Source organism: Calypte anna, chromosome 27, assembly GCF_003957555.1.
Source record: "Calypte anna isolate BGI_N300 chromosome 27, bCalAnn1_v1.p, whole genome shotgun sequence".
NCBI classification, from domain to species: domain Eukaryota; kingdom Metazoa; phylum Chordata; class Aves; order Apodiformes; family Trochilidae; genus Calypte; species Calypte anna.
Window position 1 is genome coordinate 5,368,953 of NC_044272.1, and position 24,553 is coordinate 5,393,505.

Consider the following 24,553-nt stretch of genomic DNA (forward strand, 5'->3'; position numbering starts at 1 on the left):
GAGCTCTGATAATTCCTGTGTGAGTTCTCTGGAGCTGCTCTAACAGGCCCATGACATATTGTTACTGGGACCCCAGACTGGACCCGGTGCTCCAGGTGGGTCCTAATGAGAGCAGACGAGAAGCAGAGAATCCCCTGCCTTGACCTGCTGGCCGTTTCCTTCCTTGCAGCCCAGGGAACTATTGGCTTTGTGGGCTGTGAGCAGGCGTTGGCAGCTCACGTGTTGCAACCTCCAGCATCTCCAAGTCCTTCTCTGCAGATCTGCTCTCAGCTCTGTATCCTCCAGTCTGCGCTGAGATTGAGGACTGCCCTGAGCCGGGAGCGGGGTTCTGCACCTGGCATGGTGACTGTGAGGAGCTGGGGTGTGGAAAGTGCTGGAGGGGCAGCAGCCTGAAAAGCTCCAGGGAGAAGATGACAGGATGTGAGAGGAGAGCGTGTGAGAGGAGAGGACAGGGGAGGAGAGAATGTGAGAAGATTGAATGTGAGAGGAGAGAATGTGAGAGGAGAGGCCTACAATAATGCAGGTATTACCCCAAAACTTTAGCTATTACTGCCCAGTGCTTGCATAGTGCTGTCTCTCTCTCTCTCTCTCTCTCTTACTCTGCACCCCTGAAGTGGAGGATAAGGGTGGGCAAGAAGCTGGCAGGGGACACCCCCAGGACATCTGACATGAATCGACCAAAGGGCTACTCCACACCCTTTGGCATCATGCTCAGCAATAAAACTGTGTTTTCAGTCTTTCCAAAGTAGCCATTCTTCAGAGGAGGGCTTCGTGTTGTTCTGCTGATGCAAGGTGGTGGGTGATTGCTTTTGCAGCATCTGTGGTTTTTCTCTTCTGTCCCTTCCCTTCTTAGAGTATCCAACTTTTGACCCAAAAGCTTTTCTTTCACTGTCTTGCTTTCTCTGGTTCTCCTCCCATCTGAATGGGGCCGTGGATGGAGAGAAGAGCTGGTGGGTGCTTAGCACTGCTCAACACATAGCAGAGGATTCCTGGCAGTGAGTGTTCTCCTCATCTTGCTCCTTCCCTGCCTGTGCCCAGAGTTTCCTGAAAAGTTTCTGGAGAGAGGAAGGCAGGGAGAGACTCAAGGCAGGAAGAGAGGCAGCAAGGGCTGGCTGAGTGCCTCAAAGGAGAGTGCAGGGGCTCTCCAAAGCAGTGTGGAGACCAAAAGGAAATGCTTCAGAGAGGTTTCAGCTGACAAAGGGGAGCAGGTGAGCTACAGCAGGACCCAGCTGGGCACAATGATAGGTGTTTGCACAACACCCTGATCAGAGGCTGACATGGTCTCTGCACACCTGCTTCCACCCTTGAAAAAACAGCATCCCAAAAGCAGGGCCATGAAAAGGTGACTTTGCAGTAACCACATCAAAACAGCTGCAACTCCCAGCACTGTTCCTGGTCACCTATGACCATCACCAACATCCTGGGCTGTAACTAGGAGAACAAGGGTAGAAATTATTCCACTATGCTCAGCTCTCACCTGATGGTATCTAGGAAATTGCTCTAATGCCAGAAAGAACTCATACAAAAGCACCCAAGCATTACCAAGTGAAGTAATATCAGCTGTTGGTGGCCAGGTTTGGGAGGAGAATGGAACTCATAGAATGGAGAAAAGAGTGCTTTCTTGGGAGACTTAAAAACCTCCCTAAAGCAGCTATAGTCAGTGAACTATGTCAAAAAATATTCTCCCCGGATACGGATAGAGAGAGACATTTAGAAAGCAGAGGATCACGCACTGCATGAGTAAGAAGCCTGTGTTAATGATCACTGCACAACAGTCCCTAACAACCTCTTCCCAGATCCACCCCTGAGACCCATGTCTGTCTTTCACTGTCTTGGAAAGGCTCTGCACAGTTAAGGATGACAAAGAGACATGGGCTGGGATGCAACAGAACTTTATTGAGTGAAAAGAAGGAAACAAGGTCAGTGTGAGTGGAGGCCCCAGTGCAGGGATCACCAGGGGCAGAAAGGAGTCTGTGCAACACAGCAGTGGCAGAGATCCTGGCAGGTGTCCATCTGCCTGCCTGCCTGCCTGCCTGCCTGCCCCACAGCGGGAGCAGGGCCAGCAGGTCCTCCCTGGTCTGGCTTTGTGTTGCTGAGAGCCCAGGGGAGCCCCAGAGAAGAAGGGCACGGGAGGGAAAGGAGAGAGTGGATGGAAGAGGGCAAAGGCAGGCACGGGCCGTGCTTTGGCAGAGCCCAGGCTGGCCCCGTCCTTTTGCAAGGGGGGGCTGGGGTTGCTCATCGCCTCTGAAAGCAACGGCCCAATGCTGTGTCCCCAGTCCAGAAGCATCTTGTGGGTCCCGGGGGGCCTTCCCCAGGGCCACCTGCAGCAGGTTTAGCAGGGCAGGCACCTGCTGCCGCAGTAGCCGCTGCCAAAGGCCCCGAGGCCAAAGCCCCCGGAGTTGATGGGCACTCCCTGAGAGCTGAGGATGCTGCCAACGGCAGCGGAGGTGGAGGAGCCCACGGCGGTGTTCTGCGGGAAGGAGCTGAGGATGGGTCCGGGCAGGGTCACCACCACGGGGGAGGGCTGGATGACGACGGTGGAGTCCTGGCACTGCCTGACACAGGGCTCATTGCAGCTGTTGGCCAGCGGGGTCGGGCCGCAGGACTGGCCGCAGGGCAGGCACGGGGTGTAGCAGGACATGTCCTAGGGCTGGAGGTGCACCTGGGAGAGAGGGCAGGGGGAGCAGAGCATGAGGAGGGCTGGGTGAGGAGCAGCCTGCCAGCACACCCATGGGAAGAAAGACAAGGAGTGTTCCACGGCTTTCTCCTTCTCCTCAGCGCAGAGGAGAAGGAGCTTGAGACTCACCTTGTTCCCAGGGAGATGGAGGAGAGAGGAGTGGATGAGAGAGTGAGGAGCAGGGCCCGCTTTTATACTGCTCCTGCACTGCCCCAGGCCCACAGTCACTGCACGCGGGCAGTGATTTTCCTGCACACTCACCTCCACACCAACCCAAAGATCCTCCCTAATGCCACAGGTGGTGTTTTGTTATTCTTCTGTGCTGTCATTTCTTTTCCCCATTTCTGACATGACCATTTTGCCTCAGAGGCTTCTTTGAAGTTTTTCAATGAGTGGCCCAAGGATTTCTCACTTAGGAACCTATCAGCAGAGTCAGACAATGTGCTCATGGTAAGGCAGGAGCCTTGGAAGGCAGGAGCATGGGTCTGGGGAAATCCATCCTCTTGAAGGGATGTGCTCACAACCTCCCACCAATGCCTGCCTCTCCTGCCTCAGGACCTCCAGGCACTTCATCACCTCTGTAGCCCTTTGCTGATCCACACCTGTATGGCTGTGCCTATCTCATACCACGGAACCATAAGCTAGACACAGTATCTGCCAGCTCTGGTCTCAGCTCTACCAGATCTAAAAGCAGGCCCATGTAAAACTCATGAGGTTCAAGAAGGGCCAATGAAAAACACTGTCCCTGGGTCAGGGCAGTCCCTGGTCTCAGTTCCAGATGGGAATGAGGGACTGAGAGCAGCCCTCTGGAGAAGGGCTCAAGGAAACTGGTGGATGAAAAGCTGAACATGAGCTGGCAACCTGTGCTCACGGAGCAGAAAGCCAGACGTGTGCTGGGACACTTTTAGAGCAGAGTGGTCAGGAGGTGGAGGGAGGGGATCCTGCCTCTCTACTCCAGGCTGGTGAGGCCCCAGCTGGAGCAGGGTGTCCAGCTCTGCGCTCTGAAGCAGAGGGCAGACGTGGAGCTGGTCAAGCAGATGCAGAGAAGGGCTGTAAGGCTGCTCAGAAACTCTCCTGTGGGGTCAGGCAGGGAGAATTGTGGTTGTTCAGACTTTGTGGTTACCTTTGCCTAAGCACTGATTTTCCTGCTGACCTACCTGGGAGACCTTCTTGACCTACGTATGATTTGCATGGTTCATTGCCTGGTGGGATTTGGTTCACTAATGCCAACCCTGTATACTCTTGGCAGGCTGGCAAATGTTTCCCGAGAGAAAGGAGCATCAAGAAAAAGACAGCTGAAACCATTGGAACAGTCTGGCTGCCCAGAGATGCAACAGATAGTGAGGGAGGAGAGGGAAGTGTGTGAGACATCCTTCAGTAAGAGGCAACTCTGGGTTCTTGGCTGAAGTTTGCAGTACACGGAAGAGCTGCGTCACTTCCTGAAAAGGAAGCTGCAACCAATCACACTTGACTGCCCAAAGCAGACATCACCTGCCAGCATGGGACCCCTTCAGCACGTTGAGGGCAACTTCTGTCTGTATTGTGAACTGAATATCCTTTGCCTTCATATCCCTGGAGATGAAAGGATCCTGCAGGTAGAGAAAGCATGTCAGAAACGAGGAAATGAAATGACAGCGTTGATGGAAATTAAAATACTACCTGTGGCATTAGGGAGGATCTTTGGGTTGGTGTGGAGGTGAGTGTGCAGGAAAATCACTGCCCGCGTGCAGTGACTGTGGGCCTGGGGCAGTGCAGGAGCAGTATAAAAGCGGGCCCTGCTCCTCACTCTCTCATCCACTCCTCTCTCCTCCATCTCCCTGGGAACAAGGTGAGTCTCAAGCTCCTTCTCCTCTGCACTGAGGAGAAGGAGAAAGCCGTGGAACACTCCTTGTCTTTCTTCCCATGGGTGTGCTGGCAGGCTGCTCCTCACCCAGCCCTCCTCATGCTCTGCTCCCCCTGCCCTCTCTCCCAGGTGCACCTCCAGCCCTAGGACATGTCCTGCTACACCCCGTGCCTGCCCTGCGGCCAGTCCTGCGGCCCGACCCCGCTGGCCAACAGCTGCAATGAGCCCTGTGTCAGGCAGTGCCAGGACTCCACCGTCGTCATCCAGCCCTCCCCTGTGGTGGTGACCCTGCCCGGACCCATCCTCAGCTCCTTCCCGCAGAACACCGCCGTGGGCTCCTCCACCTCCGCTGCCGTTGGCAGCATCCTCAGCTCTCAGGGAGTGCCCATCAACTCCGGGGGCTTTGGCCTCGGGGCCTTTGGCAGCGGCTACTGCGGCAGCAGGTGCCTGCCCTGCTAAACCTGCTGCAGGTGGCCCTGGGGAAGGCCCCCCGGGACCCACAAGATGCTTCTGGACTGGGGACACAGCATTGGGCCGTTGCTTTCAGAGGGGATGAGCAACCCCAGCCCCCCTTGCAAAAGGACGGGGCCAGCCTGGGCTCTGCCAAAGCACGGCCCGTGCCTGCCTTTGCCCTCTTCCATCCACTCTCTCCTTTCCCTCCCGTGCCCTTCTTCTCTGGGGCTCCCCTGGGCTCTCAGCAACACAAAGCCAGACCAGGGAGGACCTGCTGGCCCTGCTCCCGCTGTGGGGCAGGCAGGCAGGCAGGCAGATGGACACCTGCCAGGATCTCTGCCCCTGGTGATTCCTTACTTTGGGTCCTCCAATAAGTGCTACCTCATTTTCCTTCTTTTCACTCAATAAAGTTCTGTTGCATCACAGTCCATGTTTCTTTGTCATCCTTTCCCCTGCAGATGCTCTCCCAAGGTGCTCGTGAGACAGATGTTTCCTAGGGGTTGTTCTGGAGGCCATTTTGGGGGGAGGGTTCTGCAGTAACTGGTAGCATAAGATTGAGTTGATTATGCTCAGCCTTTGTAGAAGTGACCCTCTGGTTCTGAATTTTTCTGCCAATTTTGAATCTCAATAGAGTTACCTGACCTCGTTCCATCACTACAGCCACCTTATTGTCTACATGTTTTCTTCTCACTTAGTAAGCCCAACTCTGTGATGGAAGCAGTCAGGAGGAATGTGGGATGGTGAAATGTCAGCGGTATCTTCCCAGGAGATGCTAGGAAAAGCATTTCTTACCAGAGTTTTCTGACAAAGGAGGAACACAGTTCAAGGGGCTGACTTCCTGTGGACCTTATTATCATGCAACCATATTATGGGTAGGATTGGATGTGAGCTTGGAGATCATCTAGTCCATCCCCCTTGCCATGGACAGGGAAATCTTTACTATATTGTTACTCAAAGTTCTAACAAACCTGACCTTGAGGACTTCAAAGAACAGGAAATCCCACCTTCTCAGGGCAGCCTATTCTAGTGACTGTCCACTCTCACTGCAGCTAATTTCTTTCATTTTGACCAATCTACATCTATCTTGTTTGAGTTGAAAACTGTTGCTTCTTCACCTGTAACTACAGGCTTTGATGAAGTCCCTCTTCAACTTCCTTACCAGTCTTGTGGTATGTATTATAAGACTGCAATAAGGTCTCCACAGGACCTTTCCTTCCCCAAGCTGAGTATCCCCAACTCTCTCATCAGTTCTCTGTAGGATAGTGCTGCAGAGCTCTGATAATTCCTGTGTGAGTTCTCTGGAGCTGCTCTAACAGGCCCATGACATATTGTTACTGGGACCCCAGACTGGACCCGGTGCTCCAGGTGGGTCCTAATGAGAGCAGACGAGAAGCAGAGAATCCCCTGCCTTGACCTGCTGGCCGTTTCCTTCCTTGCAGCCCAGGGAACTATTGGCTTTGTGGGCTGTGAGCAGGCGTTGGCAGCTCACGTGTTGCAACCTCCAGCATCTCCAAGTCCTTCTCTGCAGATCTGCTCTCAGCTCTGTATCCTCCAGTCTGCGCTGAGATTGAGGACTGCCCTGAGCCAGGGAGCGGGGTTCTGCACCTGGCATGGTGACTGTGAGGAGCTGGGGTGTGGAAAGTGCTGGAGGGCAGCAGCCTGAAAAGCTCCAGGGAGAAGATGACAGGATGTGAAGGAGAGCGTGTGAGAGGGAGAGGACAGGGGAGGAGAGAATGTGAGAAGATTGAATGTGAGAGGAGAGAATGTGAGAGGAGAGGCCTACAATAATGCAGGTATTACCCCAAAACTTTAGCTATTACTGCCCAGTGCTTGCATAGTGCTGTCTCTCTCTCTCTCTCTCTCTCTTACTCTGCACCCCTGAAGTGGAGGATAAGGGTGGGCAAGAAGCTGGCAGGGGACACCCCCAGGACATCTGACATGAATCGACCAAAGGCTACTCCACACCCTTTGGCATCATGCTCAGCAATAAAACTGTGTTTTCAGTCTTTCCAAAGTAGCCATTCTTCAGAGGAGGGCTTCGTGTTGTTCTGCTGATGCAAGGTGGTGGGTGATTGCTTTTGCAGCATCTGTGGTTTTTCTCCTTCTGTCCCTTCCCTCTTAGAGTATCCAACTTTTGACCCAAAAACTTTTCTTTCACTGTCTTGCTTTCTCTGGTTCTCCTCCCATCTGAATGGGGCCGTGGATGGAGAGAAGAGCTGGTGGGTGCTTAGCACTGCTCAACACATAGCAGAGGATTCCTGGCAGTGAGTGTTCTCCTCATCTTGCTCCTTCCCTGCCTGTGCCCAGAGTTTCCTGAAAAGTTTCTGGAGAGAGGGAGGCAGGGAGAGACTCAAGGCAGGAAGAGAGGCAGCAAGGGCTGGCTGAGTGCCTCAAAGGAGAGTGCAGGGGCTCTCCAAAGCAGTGTGGAGACCAACAGGAAATGCTTCAGAGAGGTTTCAGCTGACAAAGGGGAGCAGGTGAGCTACAGCAGGACCCAGCTGGGCACAATGATAGGTGTTTGCACAACACCCTGATCAGAGGCTGACATGGTCTCTGCACACCTGCTTCCACCCTTGAAAAAACAGCATCCCAAAAGCAGGCCATGAAAAGGTGACTTTGCAGTAACCACATCAAAACAGCTGCAACTCCCAGCACTGTTCCTGGTCACCTATGACCATCACCAACATCCTGGGCTGTAACTAGGAGAACAAGGGTAGAAATTATTCCACTATGCTCAGCTCTCACCTGATGGTATCTAGGAAATTGCTCTAATGCCAGAAAGAACTCATACAAAAGCACCCAAGCATTACCAAGTGAAGTAATATCAGCTGTTGGTGGCCAGGTTTGGGAGGAGAATGGAACTCATAGAATGGAGAAAAGAGTGCTTTCTTGGGAGACTTAAAAACCTCCCTAAAGCAGCTATAGTCAGTGAACTATGTCAAAAAATATTCTCCCCGGATACGGATAGAGACAGACATTTAGAAAGCAGAGGATCACGCACTGCATGAGTAAGAAGCCTGTGTTAATGATCACTGCACAACAGTCCCTAACAACCTCTTCCCAGATCCACCCCTGAGACCCATGTCTGTCTTTCACTGTCTTGGAAAGGCTCTGCACAGTTAAGGATGACAAAGAGACATGGGCTGGGATGCAACAGAACTTTATTGAGTGAAAAAGGAAACAAGGTCAGTGTGAGTGGAGGCCCCAGTGCAGGGATCACCAGGGGCAGAAAGGAGTCTGTGCAACACAGCAGTGGCAGAGATCCTGGCAGGTGTCCATCTGCCTGCCTGCCTGCCTGCCTGCCCCACAGCGGGAGCAGGGCCAGCAGGTCCTCCCTGGTCTGGCTTTGTGGTTGCTGAGAGCCCAGGGAAGCCCCAGAGAAGAAGGGCACGGAGGGAAAGAGAGAGTGGATGGAAGAGGGCAAAGGCAGGCACGGGCCGTGCTTTGGCAGAGCCCAGGCTGCCCCGTCCTTTTGCAAGGGGGGCTGGGGTGCTCATCGCCTCTGAAAGCAACGGCCCAATGCTGTGTCCCAGTCCAGAAGCATCTTGTGGGGTCCCGGGGGCCTTCCCCAGGGCCACCTGCAGCAGGTTTAGCAGGGCAGGCACCTGCTGCCGCAGTAGCCGCTGCCAAAAGGCCCCGAGGCCAAGCCCCCGGAGTTGATGGGCACTCCCTGAGAGCTGAGGATGCTGCCAACGGCAGCGGAGGTGGAGGAGCCCACGGCGGTGTTCTGTGGGAAGGAGCTGAGGATGGGTCCGGGCAGGGTCACCACCACGGGGGAGGGCTGGATGACGACGGTGGAGTCCTGGCACTGCCTGACACAGGGCTCATTGCAGCTGTTGGCCAGCGGGGTCGGGCCGCAGGACTGGCCGCAGGGCAGGCACGGGGTGTAGCAGGACATGTCCTAGGGCTGGAGGTGCACCTGGGAGAGAGGGCAGGGGGAGCTGAGCATGAGGAGGGCTGGGTGGAGGAGCAGCCTGCCAGCACACCCATGGGAAGAAAGACAAGGAGTGTTCCAGGCTTTCTCCTTCTCCTCAGCGCAGAGGAGAAGGAGCTTGAGACTCACCTTGTTCCCAGGGAGATGGAGGAGAGAGGAGTGGATGAGAGAGTGAGGAGCAGGGCCCGCTTTTATAACTGCTCCTGCACTGCCCCAGGCCCACAGTCACTGCACGCGGGCAGTGATTTTTCCTGCACACTCACCTCCACACCACCCAAAGATCCTCCCTAATGCCACAGGTGGTGTTTGTTTATCTTTCTGTGCTGTCATTTCATTTCCTCGTTTCTGACATGCTTGCTCTGCCCTGCAGGGTCCCTTCATCTGCAGGGATGGGAAGCCAAGGGATTTTCCAGGCAGGATAGTTTCTGCTGTCTTCCTCTTGATGCCCTTTGCTCTTGGGACAAGGTTTTACCTCCTGTCCAAGAATGCAGGGTTGGGAATTTGTTTTAGTTCAGTGCACGGGGTCTTGGTAGCGGGTGGGGGGTCACAAGGGATGCTCCTCTGAGAAGCTACTGGCAGCTTCGTGCTCTCCAATGAAGTCCCTGCCTCTGGCCAAGGCTGAGCAAGCTGGGGAAGCTGGATGCACCTCTGTGAGGAACAAATACATGAAAGGGAAAAGAAAACTGGCCTCTAGGGCAGAGGGTAGGGAGAGGAGAGTACAATGCTCAAGCAGAGACAAGAGGAGAGCAGCTGCCACCACAATTGCCAGCTTGGCCTTCTGTTAGTAATTCACAGGTTCTTACCAGTTCAGATTCTACTCTTCTCTTTGCTTTCTGTGGAAACTCTCCAACTCCAGGCTCAGGGCAGTGAAGCTGAGACAAAAAGTGTGATTCTGAGGAAAAAGAGCTATTGAATAATAAAAGGAAACTGAGGCAGCCCCCCCACCCCCTCTGGTGGAGCATCCAGGTGCAAGGTGGATGTACTCTAATGGTTCTTGGCCTTGATCTTTACCATCAGGATTTCCAGTCAAGTGATTGTGATCCTGACACTCCTTGGAGAGCCTGCACCAGAGAAGATTTACATTCAGCAGAGGAGGATGAGACATGGGAACAGTTAAAGAGACTGGACTGAAGTGAGCGCAGGAGACTGGATTCCATGAACGGGAGGGATGTGGTTGTTGTTGCTGCAAGGCTGCTCTGACCTTCCTTTGAAAGTCCTGGCAGTCAGGGCTGGCAATGTGAGGAGTGAGAGAAAGCCCAGGGGCAAAGTGTCTGTGCTCCCAGGCTGCTGCTGTGTATTCTGAAAGAGTTGAAGGAAGGAGGCAGAGCATGCCAGCAGTGGGTGGGCATCAACAGAAGAACTGCCTGACAACAGTGGCCCATCCAAGGCAGCTGATGTTCTCCAGGGCTGGGCTGGCAGAAGGAGTCCTAGAGTGTCTGAAGGATTGAGCCCACACTAGTCTCACAGCATTCAAGAAGGTGGCAAATGGCAAGTCCTGAACCCAGAAAGGTGGAAGCCATGTCAGCAGAATGGGCTGGGAACTGAACCACTCACAGTCTTAGAGGCCTCAAACAGTGCAGTGCCCTGTGCCTGATGGTGCTCAGGAGCAGAGGTGCTCAGGAGGACGCTGGATACAGGCACCACTCTCAGACTACATCAAAGAGGCGAGGAGCTTCCCTGCCCTGCAGGTGTGGGGCAGCTGGAACCATGACCAGGAGGGCAAGGGAATGCCTGCAGTGGGGCAAGCTGCTGGGATAGGCTCTCCCTACCCATGGCGAGTCACACTCTCATTTTGCATTGTCTGTGTGTCATCCTTTTGGCGTGAGGCCAAGCCAGGAATGTCTGCAGGGCACTGTCCCCAACAGGACTGAGCTCCCTCTGCAGCCAGGGCAGCTTCATCCCTGTTCTGCCTAATCAAAGGTCTGAGCACTGGGCTGTAGCAAAGTAACAGCTCCAGGACAGCCCAGTGGTTGTCCAGCTGGATTGCATTCAGTCTTTTGTCTTCAAAGCACATGGAGCTATGAGGAGAGTGGGAGGAAGAAGCACTGCCCCAAACCATCTCACTCTCCTGTAGTGAGGAGGGCCCTGCACTCGTAAGGGCCTGTTAGGAATCAGGGTCTTGGAGAAAACACTGTTCTTTTCTGCAGGCCTCCTGATTTCACAGGCTGTGGAGTCCTGAGACTGCAGCTAAAGGGACAGCTTCTCCCAAAGACTGCAAGCAATGTGTCCAATGAAGGAGAACCTTCTCTTGGGTGAGGGCATTTGAAAACATTTTGCACAGCCCACCTGCCTATAGGTGCAGTCACCATTGAGTGCTGGGAGAGAAAGAGATGCAGCACATTCTCTTCACAAGAAGCTTTGGACAGTCAGGAGAGGAAACTGCGTTTTTGGGAGACATGTGCAGCTTTCTTCCTAAGGAATTGAAAACAACATCACCAGATTCCCCAGACCAGTATTCCCTTCCCTGCACAGAGCACTCTCTCACTTCAGGACATAACTTGTTAGAGTGATGTGACTTGCTCAGGAAAAAACTTGGACCCTTGACCCCAAAAACTTCAAAAGAGGCTCCATGAATAAGACCATGTCAGAAATGAGGAAATGAAATGTCAGTGCTGATGGAAACAAAACACACGTGTGCCCATTAGGTAGGATAAACTAACACAAACTTAAAGCAAGCCTGTGCTGAACAGTCACTGTACAACCATCCTAAAATACCCTCCAAGAACCAGCTATGAGGAATATGTCTCTCTTTGGGTGTCTTGGGAGAGCATCTGAAGGGGGGAAGAATGACACAGAGACATGGGCTGGAACGCAGAAGAACTGAATGAGTCAAAGAGGGAAGAAGCTTGATCCAAGTGGAGATCCGGGCCAAAGATCACCAGGGGCCAGAAAGGGAGCCTGGTGTGGAATGGCTGAGGGAGGTACAGTTAAATGGCAAAGGGATGGCAGTGTGCAGGAGGTCTCTTGAATGGTCTGTGGAAGAAACAGAAGATTGCAAGAACATGGTTGAAACATCTGCAACGGCCACAAGACCTGTGCACTGCAGGCAATGGGACAATGTTTCCCCAAAGATGCTGTGGCAGTACGTTCCTTAATGTTCTCATGCTCTTCTAACCCAGTCCTTTTCCTCACCCAGCAAAGCTACAGCTCAAACTGTGGTTAGGAAAGTTCCCCTGGGCTTTTCTGGGTATCTCCTGCCTCAGCTTTCACTACAACACATTCCCTCCTCTCTTCCTCATGACTAATAGCGACATAGCCTTGACCTAATAAAGAAAAAAAAAAATGTTTACAACAACAGATATGATAGTCACTGGAACATATTGGGGTCATTCTGTCTTTGTAAACCCAGCAGCGAAGATAAAATTAGAAACCAGAAGGTACAACCTCATCCAGGAGTCAGCACACTCAATGCAAATTTGTGTTGACAGCCAAGACACAGCCATCCCCAACTCTTCCAAACAAGAATCACCTTGAGCAACATTTCTTTCCCTGGCCACACTGGGAGAGCATCTGCTGGGGGAAAGGATGACAAAGAGACATGGGCTGGGATGCAACAGCATTGGGCCGTGCTTTGGCAGAGCCCAGGCTGGCCCCGTCCTTTATTGAAAGGGGGGCTGGGGTTGCTCATCCCTCTGAAAGCAACGACCCATGCTGTGTCCCCAGTCCAGAAGCATCTTGTGGGTCCCGGGGGGCCTTCCCCAGGGCCACCTGCAGCAGGTTTAGCAGGGCAGGCACCTGCTGCCGCAGTAGCCGTGCCAAAGGCCCCAAGGCCAAAGCCCCCGGAGTTGATGGGCACTCCCTGAGAGCTGAGGATGCTGCAACGGCAGCGGAGGTGGAGGAGCACTCCCTCAGGACGCAAAGTCTGCAGGATGTTCAGTGTGTTGTGGAAGTGGCCAGGCCACCATGTCTCTTCCTTGTTGGTGTCAAAAACGTGTGTCAAAAGTGCATGGCTTGTGTGAGAAGAATGGGAAGGAAAAAGATGTTGGCAGAAGCCAGTTCTCAGGGAGAGGTGAAGAACTCAGCTCCATGAAGATAAACTTGTGGTTTCTCTTCTGCGTATGCTGATGTGTTCCTGCATGGAAAATCCTGGGGTACTTCATCCTCGTACATGAAAAGGGCCTCAGTGGCCATATAGTCATGTAGAAAATGAGAAGCCACCATTGTAACCCCCAACCTGCTACTAAAACCCTGTACGCTGAAAAAAGCAATTTTCCCCAGCCCTGCATTGTCAGACAGAAGGTCTGACAGAAGGCTGAACCTTGTCACCAGAGCAAAAGAGCATCAAGAGGAGACAGCAGAACCATCCTGCCTGGAAAATCCCTTGGCTTCTCATCCCTGCAGATGAAGGGATCCTGCAGGGCAGAGCAAGCATGTCAGAAACGAGGAAATGAAATGACAGCATTGATAGAAAACAAAACACCACCTGTGTCATTAGTTAGGATCTTTTGGTGTGGAGGTGAGTGTGCAGGAAAATCACTGCCTGCGTGCAGCGACTGTGGGCCTGGGGCAGTGCAGGAGCAGTATAAAAGCGGGCCCTGCTCCTCACTCTCTCATCCACTCTCCTTGCCTGTACCTCGTGGGAACAAGGTGAGTTTCAAGCCGCTTATACTCTGTCTTGTTCTTCCTCAAGTTTTCCAGTTTATTCCTTCTCCCTTCCCTTTTTTTCTCTGCCTCATGAGGCTGCTTTGTTCAAGTGGGAGGGAAAAGAGCAGACACTGTGGTGTGGAGCAGAGACTTGGGCTTCACTGAAGTTAGCTGGACAAGGGCCGCTGTGGGCTTGGTGGCTCTTGATAGGTACTTTTTTCTGCTGCAGGATAGGAGGAGTCTGTGTGCAAGCCTATAAGAACTCAGGCTCTTCTCCAAAGTTCATTCAACTTTCATGCGTAGAAGATAGGCAAGAAGCTCCTCACCCAGCCTCTCATGCTCTGCTCCCCCTGCCCTCTCTCCCAGGTGCACCCTCCAGCCCTAGGACATGTCTTGCTACACCCCCGTGCCTGCCTGCAGCCCAGTCTGCGGCCCGACCCCGCTGGCCAACAGTGCAATGAGCCCTGTGTCAGGCAGTGCAGGACTCCACCCGTCGTCATCCAGCCCTCCCCCCGTGGTGGTGACCCTGCCCGGACCCATCCTCAGCTCCTTCCCGCAGAACACCGCGGTGGGTCCTCCACTCCGCTGCCGTTGGCAGCATCCTCAGCTCTCAGGGAGTGCCCATCAACTCTGGGGGCTTTGGGCCTTGGGGCCTTTGGCAGCGGCTACTGCGGCAGCAGGTGCCTGCCCTGCTACCCTGCTGCAGGGTGGCCCTGGGGAAAGGCCCCCCGGGACCCACAAGATGCTTCTGGACTGGGGACACAGCATTGGGCGTTGCTTTCAGAGGCGATGAGCAACCCCAGCCCCCCTTGCAAAAGGACGGGGCCAGCCTGGGCTCTGCCAAAGCACGGCCCGTGCCTGCCTTTGCCCTCTTCCATCCACTCTCTCCTTTCCCTCCCGTGCCCTTCTTCTCTGGGGCTCCCCTGGGCTCTCAGCAACACAAAGCCAGACCAGGGAGGACCTGCTGGCCCTGCTCCCCGCTGTGGGGCAGGGCAGGCAGGCAGGCAGGCAGATGGACACCTGCCAGGATCTCTGCCCCTGGTGATTCCTTACTTTGGGTCCTCCAATAAGTGCTACCTCATTTTCCTTCTTTTCACTCAATAAAGTTTCTGTTGCATCACAGTCCATGTTTCTTTGTCATCCTTTCCCCTGCAGATGCTCTCCCAAGGTGCTCGTGGAGACAGATGTTTCCTAGGGGTTGTTCTGGAGGCCATTTTGGGGGGAGGGTTCTGCAGTAACTGGTAGCATAAGATTGAGTTGATTATGCTCAGCCCTTTGTAGAAGTGACCCTCTGGTTTCTGAATTTTTCTGCCAATTTTGAATCTCAATAGAGTTACCTGACCTCGTTCCATCACTACAGCCACCTTATTGTCTACATGTTTTCTTCTCACTTAGTAAGCCCAACTCTGGTGATGGAAGCAGTCAGGAGGAATGTGGGATGGTGAAATGTCGCGGTATCTTCCCAGGAGATGCTAGGAAAAGCATTTCTTACCAGAGTTTTCTGACAAAGGAGGAACACAGTTCAAGGGGCTGACTTCCTGTGGACCTTATTATCATGCAACCATATTATGGGTAGGATTGGATGTGAGCTTTGGAGATCATCTAGTCCATCCCCCTTGCATGGACAGGGAAATCTTTTACTATATTGTTACTCAAAGTTCTAACAAACCTGACCTTGAGGACTTCAAAGAACAGGAAATCCCACCCTTCTCAGGGCAGCCTATTCTAGTGACTGTCCACTCTCACTGCAGCTAATTTCTTTCATTTTGACCAATCTACATCTATCTTGTTTGAGTTGAAAACTGTTGCTTCTTCACCTGTAACTACAGGCTTTGATGAAGTCCCTCTTCAACTTCCTTACCAGTCTTGTGTATGTATTATAAGACTGCAATAAGGTCTCCACAGGACCTTTTCCTTCCCCAAGCTGAGTATCCCCAGCTCTCTCATCAGTTCTCTGTAGGATAGTGCTGCAGAGCTCTGATAATTCCTGTGTGAGTTCTCTGGAGCTGCTCTAACAGGCCCATGACATATTGTTACTGGGACCCCAGACTGGACCCGGTGCTCCAGGTGGGTCCTAATGAGAGCAGACGAGAAGCAGAGAATCCCCTGCCTTGACCTGCTGGCCGTTTCCTTCCTTGCAGCCCAGGGAACTATTGGCTTTGTGGGCTGTGAGCAGGCGTTGGCAGCTCACGTGTTGCAACCTCCAGCATCTCCAAGTCCTTCTCTGCAGATCTGCTCTCAGCTCTGTATCCTCCAGTCTGCGCTGAGATTGAGGACTGCCCTGAGCCGGGAGCGGGGTTCTGCACCTGGCATGGTGACTGTGAGGAGCTGGGGTGTGGAAAGTGCTGGAGGGGCAGCAGCCTGAAAAGCTCCAGGGAGAAGATGACAGGATGTGAGAGGAGAGCGTGTGAGAGGAGAGGACAGGGGAGGAGAGAATGTGAGAAGATTGAATGTGAGAGGAGAGAATGTGAGAGGAGAGGCCTACAATAATGCAGGTATTACCCCAAAACCTTTAGCTATTACTGCCCAGTGCTTGCAGAGTGCTGTCTCTCTCTCTCTCTCTCTCTCTTACTCTGCACCCCTGAAGTGGAGGATAAGGGTGGGCAAGAAGCTGGCAGGGGACACCCCCAGGACATCTGACATGAATCGACCAAAGGGCTACTCCACACCCTTTGGCATCATGCTCAGCAATAAAACTGTGTTTTCAGTCTTTCCAAAGTAGCCATTCTTCAGAGGAGGGCTTCGTGTTGTTCTGCTGATGCAAGGTGGTGGGTGATTGCTTTTGCAGCATCTGTGGTTTTTCTCTTCTGTCCCTTCCCTTCTTAGAGTATCCAACTTTTGACCCAAAAACTTTTCTTTCACTGTCTTGCTTTCTCTGGTTCTCCTCCCATCTGAATGGGGCCGTGGATGGAGAGAAGAGCTGGTGGGTGCTTAGCACTGCTCAACACATAGCAGAGGATTCCTGGCAGTGAGTGTTCTCCTCATCTTGCTCCTTCCCTGCCTGTGCCCAGAGTTTCCTGAAAAGTTTCTGGAGAGAGGGAGGCAGGGAGAGACTCAAGGCAGGAAGAGAGGCAGCAAGGGCTGGCTGAGTGCCTCAAAGGAGAGTGCAGGGGCTCTCCAAAGCAGTGTGGAGACCAACAGGAAATGCTTCAGAGAGGTTTCAGCTGACAAAGGGGAGCAGGTGAGCTACAGCAGGACCCAGCTGGGCACAATGATAGGTGTTTGCACAACACCCTGATCAGAGGCTGACATGGTCTCTGCACACCTGCTTCCACCCTTGAAAAAACAGCATCCCAAAAGCAGGGCCATGAAAAGGTGACTTTGCAGTAACCACATCAAAACAGCTGCAACTCCCAGCACTGTTCCTGGTCACCTATGACCATCACCAACATCCTGGGCTGTAACTAGGAGAACAAGGGTAGAAATTATTCCACTATGCTCAGCTCTCACCTGATGGTATCTAGGAAATTGCTCTAATGCCAGAAAGAACTCATACAAAAGCACCCAAGCATTACCAAGTGAAGTAATATCAGCTGTTGGTGGCCAGGTTTGGGAGGAGAATGGAACTCACAGAATGGAGAAAAGAGTGCTTTCTTGGGAGACTTAAAAACCTCCCTAAAGCAGCTATAGTCAGTGAACTATGTCAAAAAATATTCTCCCCGGATACGGATAGAGACAGACATTTAGAAAGCAGAGGATCACGCACTGCATGAGTAAGAAGCCTGTGTTAATGATCACTGCACAACAGTCCCTAACAACCTCTTCCCAGATCCACCCCTGAGACCCATGTCTGTCTTTCACTGTCTTGGAAAGGCTCTGCACAGTTAAGGATGATAAAGAGACATGGGCTGGGATGCAACAGAACTTTATTGAGTGAAAAGAAGGAAACAAGGTCAGTGTGAGTGGAGGCCCCAGTGCAGGGATCACAGGGGCAGAAAGGAGTCTGTGCAACACAGCGGTGGCAGAGATCCTGGCAGGTGTCCATCTGCCTGCCTGCCTGCCTGCCTGCCTGCCCCACAGCGGGAGCAGGGCCAGCAGGTCCTCCCTGGTCTGGCTTTGTGTTGCTGAGAGCCCAGGGGAGCCCCAGAGAAGAAGGGCACGGGAGGGAAAGGAGAGAGTGGATGGAAGAGGGCAAAGGCAGGCACGGGCCGTGCTTTGGCAGAGCCCAGGCTGGCCCCGTCCTTTTGCAAGGGGGGCTGGGGTTGCTCATCCCCTCTGAAAGCAACGGCCCAATGCTGTGTCCCCAGTCCAGAAGCATCTTGTGGGTCCCGGGGGGCCTTCCCCAGGGCCACCTGCAGCAGGTTTAGCAGGGCAGGCACCTGCTGCCGCAGTAGCCGCTGCCAAAGGCCCCGAGGCCAAAGCCCCCGGAGTTGATGGGCACTCCCTGAGAGCTGAGGATGCTGCCAACGGCAGCGGAGGTGGAGGAGCCCACGGCGGTGTTCTGCGGGAAGGAGCTGAGGATGGGTCCGGGCAGGGTCACCACCACGGGGGAGGCTGGATGACGACGGTGGAGTCCTGGCACTGCCTGACACAGGGCTCATTGCAGCTGTTGGCCAGCGGGGTCGGGCCGCAGGACTGGCCGCAGGGCAGGCACGGGGTGTAGCAGGACATGTCCTAGGGCTGGAGGTGCACCTGGGAGAGAGGGCAGGGGGAGCAGAGCATGAGGAGGGCTGGGTGAGGAGCAGCCTGCCAGCACACCCATGGGAAAGAAAGACAAGGAGTGTTCCACGGCTTTCTCCTTCTCCTCAGTGCAGAGGAGAAGGAGCTTGAGACTCACCTTGTTCCCAGGGAGATGGAGGAGAGAGGAGTGGATGAGAGAGTGAGGAGCAGGGCCCGCTTTTATACTGCTCCTGCAACTGCCCCAGGCCCACAGTCACTGCACGCGGGCAGTGATTTCCTGCACATCACCTCCACACCAACCCAAAGATCCTCCCTAATGCCACAGGTAGTATTTTAATTTCCATCAACGCTGTCATTTCATTTCCTCGTTTCTGACATGCTTGCTCTGCCCTGCAGGGTCCCTTCATCTGCAGGGATGGGAAGCCAAGGGAATTTTCCAGGCAGGATAGTTTTCTGCTGTCTTCTCTTGATGCCCTTTGCTCTTGGGACAAGGTTTTACCTCCTGTCCAAGAATGCAGGGTTGGGAATTTGTTTTAGTTCAGTGCACGGGGTCTTGGTAGCGGTGGGGGGTCACAAGGGATGCTCCTCTGAGAAGCTACTGGCAGCTTCGTGCTCTCCAATGAAGTCCCTGCCTCTGGCCAAGGCTGAGCAAGCTGGGGAAGCTGGATGCACCTCTGTGAGGAAACAAATACATGAAAGGGAAAAGAAAACTGGCCTCTAGGGCAGAGGGTAGGGAGAGGAGAGTACAATGCTCAAGCAGAGACAAGAGGAGAGCAGCTGCCACCACAATTGCCAGCTTGGCCTTCTGTTAGTAATTCACAGGTTCTTACCAGTTCAGATTCTACTCTTCTCTTTGCTTTCTGTGGAAACTCTCCAACTCCAGGCTCAGGGCAGTGAAGCTGAGACAAAAAGTGTGATTCTGAGGAAAAAAGAGCTATTGAATAATAAAAGGAAACTGAGGCAGCCCCCCCACCCCCTCTGGTGGAGCATCCAGGTGCAAGGTGGATGTACTCTAATGGTTCTTGGCCTTGATCTTTACCATCAGGATTTCCAGTCAAGTGATTGTGATCCTGACACTCCTTGGAGAGCCTGCACCAGAGAAGATTTACATTCAGCAGAGGAGGATGAGACATGGGAACAGTTAAAGAGACTGGACTGAAGTGAGCGCAGGAGACTGGATTCCATGAACGGGAGGGATGTGGTAGTTGTTGCTGCAAGGCTGCTCTGACCTTCCTTTGAAAGTCCTGGCAGTCAGGGCTGGCAATGTGAGGAGTGAGAGAAAGCCCAGGGGCAAAGTGTCTGGCTCCCAGGCTGCTGCTGTGTATTCTGAAAGAGTTGAAGGAAGGAGGCAGAGCATGCCCAGCAGTGGGTGGGCATCAAACAGAAGAACTGCCTGACAACAGTGGGCCCATCCAAGGCAGCTGATGTTCTCCAGGGCTGGGCTGGCAGAAAGGGAGTCCTAGAGTGTCTGAAGGATTGAGCCCACACTAGTCTCACAGCATTCAAGAAGGTGGCAAATGGCAAGTCCTGAACCCAGAAAGGTGGAAGCCATGTCAGCAGAATGGGCTGGGAACTGAACCACTCCACAGTCTTAGAGGCCTCAAACAGTGCAGTGCCCTGTGCCTGATGGTGCTCAGGGAGCAGAGGTGCTCAGGAGGACGCTGGATACAGGCACCACTCTCAGACTACATCAAAGAGGCGAGGAGCTTCCCTGCCCTGCAGGTGTGGAGGCAGCTGGAACCATGACCCAGGAGGGCAAGGGAATGCCTGCAGTGGGCAAGCTGCTGGGATAGGCTCTCCCTACCCATGGCGAGTCACACTCTCATTTTGCATTGTCTGTGTGTCATCCTTTTGGCGTGAGGCCAAGCCAGGAATGTCTGCAGGGCACTGTCCCACACAGGACTGAGCTCCTCTGCAGCCAGGGCAGCTTCATCCCTGTTCTGCCTAATCAAGGTCTGAGCACTGGGCTGTAGCAAAGTAAACAGCTCCAGGACAGCCAGTGGTTGTCCAGCTGGATTGCATTCAGTCTTTTGTCTTCAAAGCACATGGAGCTATGAGGAGAGTGGGAGGAAGAAGGCACTGCCCCAAACCACTCTCACCTCTCCTGTAGTGAGGAGGGCCCTGCCTCGTAAGGGCTTGTTAAGGAATCAGGGTCTTGGAGAAAACACTGTTCTTTTCCTGCAGGCCTCCTGATTTCACAGGCTGTGGAGTCCTGAGACTGCAGCTAAAGGGGACAGCTTCTCCAAAGACTGCAGCAGATGTGTCCAATGAAGGAGAACCTTCTCTTGGGTGAGGGCATTTGAAAACATTTTGCACAGCCCACCTGCCTATAGGTGCAGTCACCATTGAGTGCTGGGAGAGAAAGAGATGCAGCACATTCTCTTTCACAAGAAGCTTTTGGACAGTCAGGAGAGGAACTGCGTTTTTGGGAGACATGTGCAGCTTTCTTCCTAGGAAGTTGAAAACAACATCACCAGATTTCCCCAGACCAGTATTCCTTCCCTGCACAGAGCACTCTCTCACTTCAGGACATAACTTGTTAGAGTGATGTGACTTGCTCAGGAAAAAACTTGGACCTTGACCCAAAACTTCAAAAGAGGCTCCATGAAATAAAGACCATGTCAGAAATGAGGAAATGAAATGTCAGTGCTGATGGAAACCAAAACACAACGTGTGCCATTAGGTAGGATAAACTAACACAATACTTAAAGCAAGCCTGTGCTGACAGTCACTGTACAACCATCCCTAAAATACCCTCCAAGAACCAGCTATGAGGAATATGTCTCTCTTTGGGTGTCTTGGGAGAGCATCTGAAGGGGGGGAAGAATGACACAGAGACATGGGCTGGAACGCAGAAGAACCTGAATGAGTCAAAAGAGGGAAAGAAGCTTGATCCAAGTGGAGATCCCGGGACAAAGATCACCAGGGCCAGAAAGGAGCCTGTGTGGAATGGCTGAGGGAGGTACAAGTTAAATGGCAAAGGGATGGGCAGTGTGCAGGAGGTCTCTTGAATGGTCTGTGGAAGGAAACAGAAGATTGCAAGAACATGGTTGAAACATCTGCAAGGCCACAAGACCTGTGCACTGCAGGCAATGGGACAATGTTTCCCCAGAGATGCTGTGGCAGTACGTTCCCTTAATGTTCTCATGCTCTTCTACCCAGTCTTTTCCTCACCCAGCAAGCCTACAGCTCAAAACTGTGGTTAGGACAAGTTCCCCTGGGCTTTTCTGGGTATCTCCTGCCTCAGCTTTCACTACAACACATTCCTCCTTCTTCCTCATGACTAATAGCGACATAGCCTTGACCTAATAAAGAAAAAAAAAATGTTTACAACAACAGATATGATAGTCACTGGAACATATTGGGTCATTCTGTCTTTGTAAACCCAGCAGGAAGATAAAATTAGAAACCAGAAGGTACACCTCATCCAGGAGTCAGCACACTCAATGCAAATTTGTGTTGACAGCCAAGACACAGCCATCCCCAACTCTTCCAAACAAGAATCACCCTTGAGCAACATTTCTTTCCCTGGCCACACTGGGAGAGCATCTGCTGGGGGAAAGGATGACAAAGAGACATGGGCTGGGATGCAACAGCATGGGCCGTGCTTTGGCAGAGCCAGGCTGGCCCCGTCCTTTTGAAAGGGGGGCTGGGGTTGCTCATCCCCTCTGAAAGCAACGAACCCAATGCTGTGTCCCCAGTCCAGAAGCATCTTGTGGGTCCCGGGGGGCCTTCCCCAGGGCCACCTGCAGCAGGTTTAGCAGGGCAGGCACCTGCTGCCGCAGTAGCCGCTGCCAAAGGCCCCAAGGCCAAAGCCCCCGGAGTTGATGGGCACTCCCTGAGAGCTGAGGATGCTGCCAACGGCAGCGGAGGTGGAGGAGCACTCCCTCAGGACGCAAAGTCTGCAGGATGTTCAGTGTGTTTGTGGAAGTGGCCAGGCCACCATGTCTCTTCCTTGTTGGTGTCAAAAACGTGTGTCAAAAGTGCATGGCTGTGTGAGAAGAATGGGAGGAAAAAGATGTTGGCAGAAGCCAGTTCCTCAGGGAGAGGTGAAGAACTCAGCTCCATGAAGATAAACTTGTGGTTTCTCTTCTGCGTATGCTGATGTGTTCCTGCATGGAAAATCCTGGGGTACTTCATCCTCGTACATGAAAAGGGCCTCAGTGGCCATATAGTCATGTAGAAAATGAGAAGCCACCATTGTAACCCCCAACCTGCTACTAAAACCCTGTACGCTGAAAAAAAAGCAATTTCCCAGCCCTGCATTGTCAGACAGAAGGTCTGACAGAAGGCTGAACCTTGTCACCAGAGCAAAAGAGCATCAAGAGGAAGACAGCAGAAACCATCCTGCCTGGAAAATCCCTTGGCTTCTCATCCCTGCAGATGAAGGGATCCTGCAGGGCAGAGCAAGCATGTCAGAAACGAGGAAATGAAATGACAGCATTGATAGAAAACAAAACACCACCTGTGTCATTAGTTAGGATCTTTTGGTGTGGAGGTGAGTGTGCAGGAAAATCACTGCCTGCGTGCAGCGACTGTGGGCCTGGGGCAGTGCAGGAGCAGTATAAAAGCGGGCCCTGCTCCTCACTCTCTCATCCACTCTCCTTGCCTGTACCTCGTGGGAAACAAGGTGAGTTTCAAGCCGCTTATACTCTGTCTTGTTCTTCCTCAAGTTTTCCAGTTTATTCCTTCTCCCTTCCCTTTTTTCTCTGCCTCATGAGGCTGCTTTGTTCAAGTGGGAGGGAAAAGAGCAGACACTGTGGTGTGGAGAGAGACTTGGGCTTCACTGAAGTTAGCTGGACAAGGGCCGCTGTGGGCTTGGTGGCTCTTGATAGGTACTTTTTCTGCTGCAGGATAGGAGGAGTCTGTGTGCAAGCCTATAAGAACTCAGGCTCTTCTCCAAAGTTCATTCAACTTTCATGCGTAGAAGATAGGCAAGAAGCTCCTCACCCAGCCCTCCTCATGCTCTGCTCCCCCTGCCCTCTCTCCCAGGTGCACCTCCAGCCCTAGGACATGTCTTGCTACACCCCGTGCCTGCCCTGCAGCCAGTCCTGCGGCCCGACCCCGCTGGCCAACAGCTGCAATGAGCCCTGTGTCAGGCAGTGCCAGGACTCCACCGTCGTCATCCAGCCCTCCCCCGTGGTGGTGACCCTGCCCGGACCCATCCTCAGCTCCTTCCCGCAGAACACCGCCGTGGGCTCCTCCACCTCCGCTGCCGTTGGCAGCATCCTCAGCTCTCAGGGAGTGCCCATCAACTCTGGGGGCTTTGGCCTTGGGGCCTTTGGCAGCGGCTACTGCGGCAGCAGGTGCCTGCCCTGCTAAACCTGCTGCAGGTGGCCCTGGGGAAGGCCCCCCGGGACCCACAAGATGCTTCTGGACTGGGGACACAGCATTGGGCCGTTGCTTTCAGAGGCGATGAGCAACCCCAGCCCCCCTTGCAAAAGGACGGGGCCAGCCTGGGCTCTGCCAAAGCACGGCCCGTGCCTGCCTTTGCCCTCTTCCATCCACTCTCTCCTTTCCCTCCCGTGCCCTTCTTCTCTGGGGCTCCCCTGGGCTCTCAGCAACACAAAGCCAGACCAGGGAGGACCTGCTGGCCCTGCTCCCCCTGTGGGGCAGGCAGGCAGGCAGGCAGGCAGGCAGATGGACACCTGCCAGGATCTCTGCCCCTGGTGATTCCTTACTTTGGGTCCTCCAATAAGTGCTACCTCATTTTCCTTCTTTTCACTCAATAAAGTTCTGTTGCATCACAGTCCATGTTTCTTTGTCATCCTTTCCCCTGCAGATGCTCTCCCAAGGTGCTCGTGGAGACAGATGTTTCCTAGGGGTTGTTCTGGAGGCCATTTTGGGGGGAGGGTTCTGCAGTAACTGGTAGCATAAGATTGAGTTGATTATGCTCAGCCCTTTGTAGAAGTGACCCTCTGGTTTCTGAATTTTTCTGCCAATTTTGAATCTCAATAGAGTTACCTGACCTCGTTCCATCACTACAGCCACCTTATTGTCTACATGTTTTCTTCTCACTTAGTAAGCCCAACTCTGTGATGGAAGCAGTCAGGAGGAATGTGGGATGGTGAAATGTCGGCGGTATCTTCCCAGGAGATGCTAGGAAAAGCATTTCTTACCAGAGTTTTCTGACAAAGGAGGAACACAGTTCAAGGGGCTGACTTCCTGTGGACCTTATTATCATGCAACCATATTATGGGTAGGATTGGATGTGAGCTTTGGAGATCATCTAGTCCATCCCCCTTGCCATGGACAGGGAAATCTTTTACTATATTGTTACTCAAAGTTCTAACAAACCTGACCTTGAGGACTTCAAAGAACAGGAAATCCCACCCTTCTCAGGGCAGCCTATTCTAGTGACTGTCCACTCTCACTGCAGCTAATTTCTTTCATTTTGACCAATCTACATCTATCTTGTTTGAGTTGAAAACTGTTGCTTCTT

General features: G+C 53.1%; 2 protein-coding genes and 3 pseudogenes across 2 annotated transcripts; 2 read left to right on the forward strand and 3 right to left on the reverse strand.

The window, feature by feature from the left end:
• Positions 1-2,332: 2,332 nt before the first annotated feature.
• LOC115599746 lies at positions 2,333-3,869 on the reverse strand (annotated as a pseudogene).
• Positions 3,870-4,005: 136 nt separating this feature from the next.
• LOC115599747 lies at positions 4,006-4,979 on the forward strand (annotated as a pseudogene).
• A 3,583-nt stretch (positions 4,980-8,562) lies between these two features.
• On the reverse strand, positions 8,563-8,871 carry LOC115599802 (feather beta keratin-like). Its single transcript, XM_030465948.1, has one exon. It carries the CDS (start codon positions 8,869-8,871, stop codon positions 8,563-8,565), a length of 309 nt encoding a protein of 102 aa, XP_030321808.1.
• An 8,923-nt stretch (positions 8,872-17,794) lies between these two features.
• On the reverse strand, positions 17,795-18,102 carry LOC115599810 (annotated as a pseudogene).
• Positions 18,103-23,109: 5,007 nt separating this feature from the next.
• LOC115599734 (feather keratin 1-like) lies at positions 23,110-23,433 on the forward strand. Its single transcript, XM_030465704.1, has one exon. It carries the CDS (start codon positions 23,125-23,127, stop codon positions 23,431-23,433), a length of 309 nt encoding a protein of 102 aa, XP_030321564.1. The 5' UTR covers positions 23,110-23,124.
• The last annotated feature ends 1,120 nt before the right edge of the window (positions 23,434-24,553 follow it).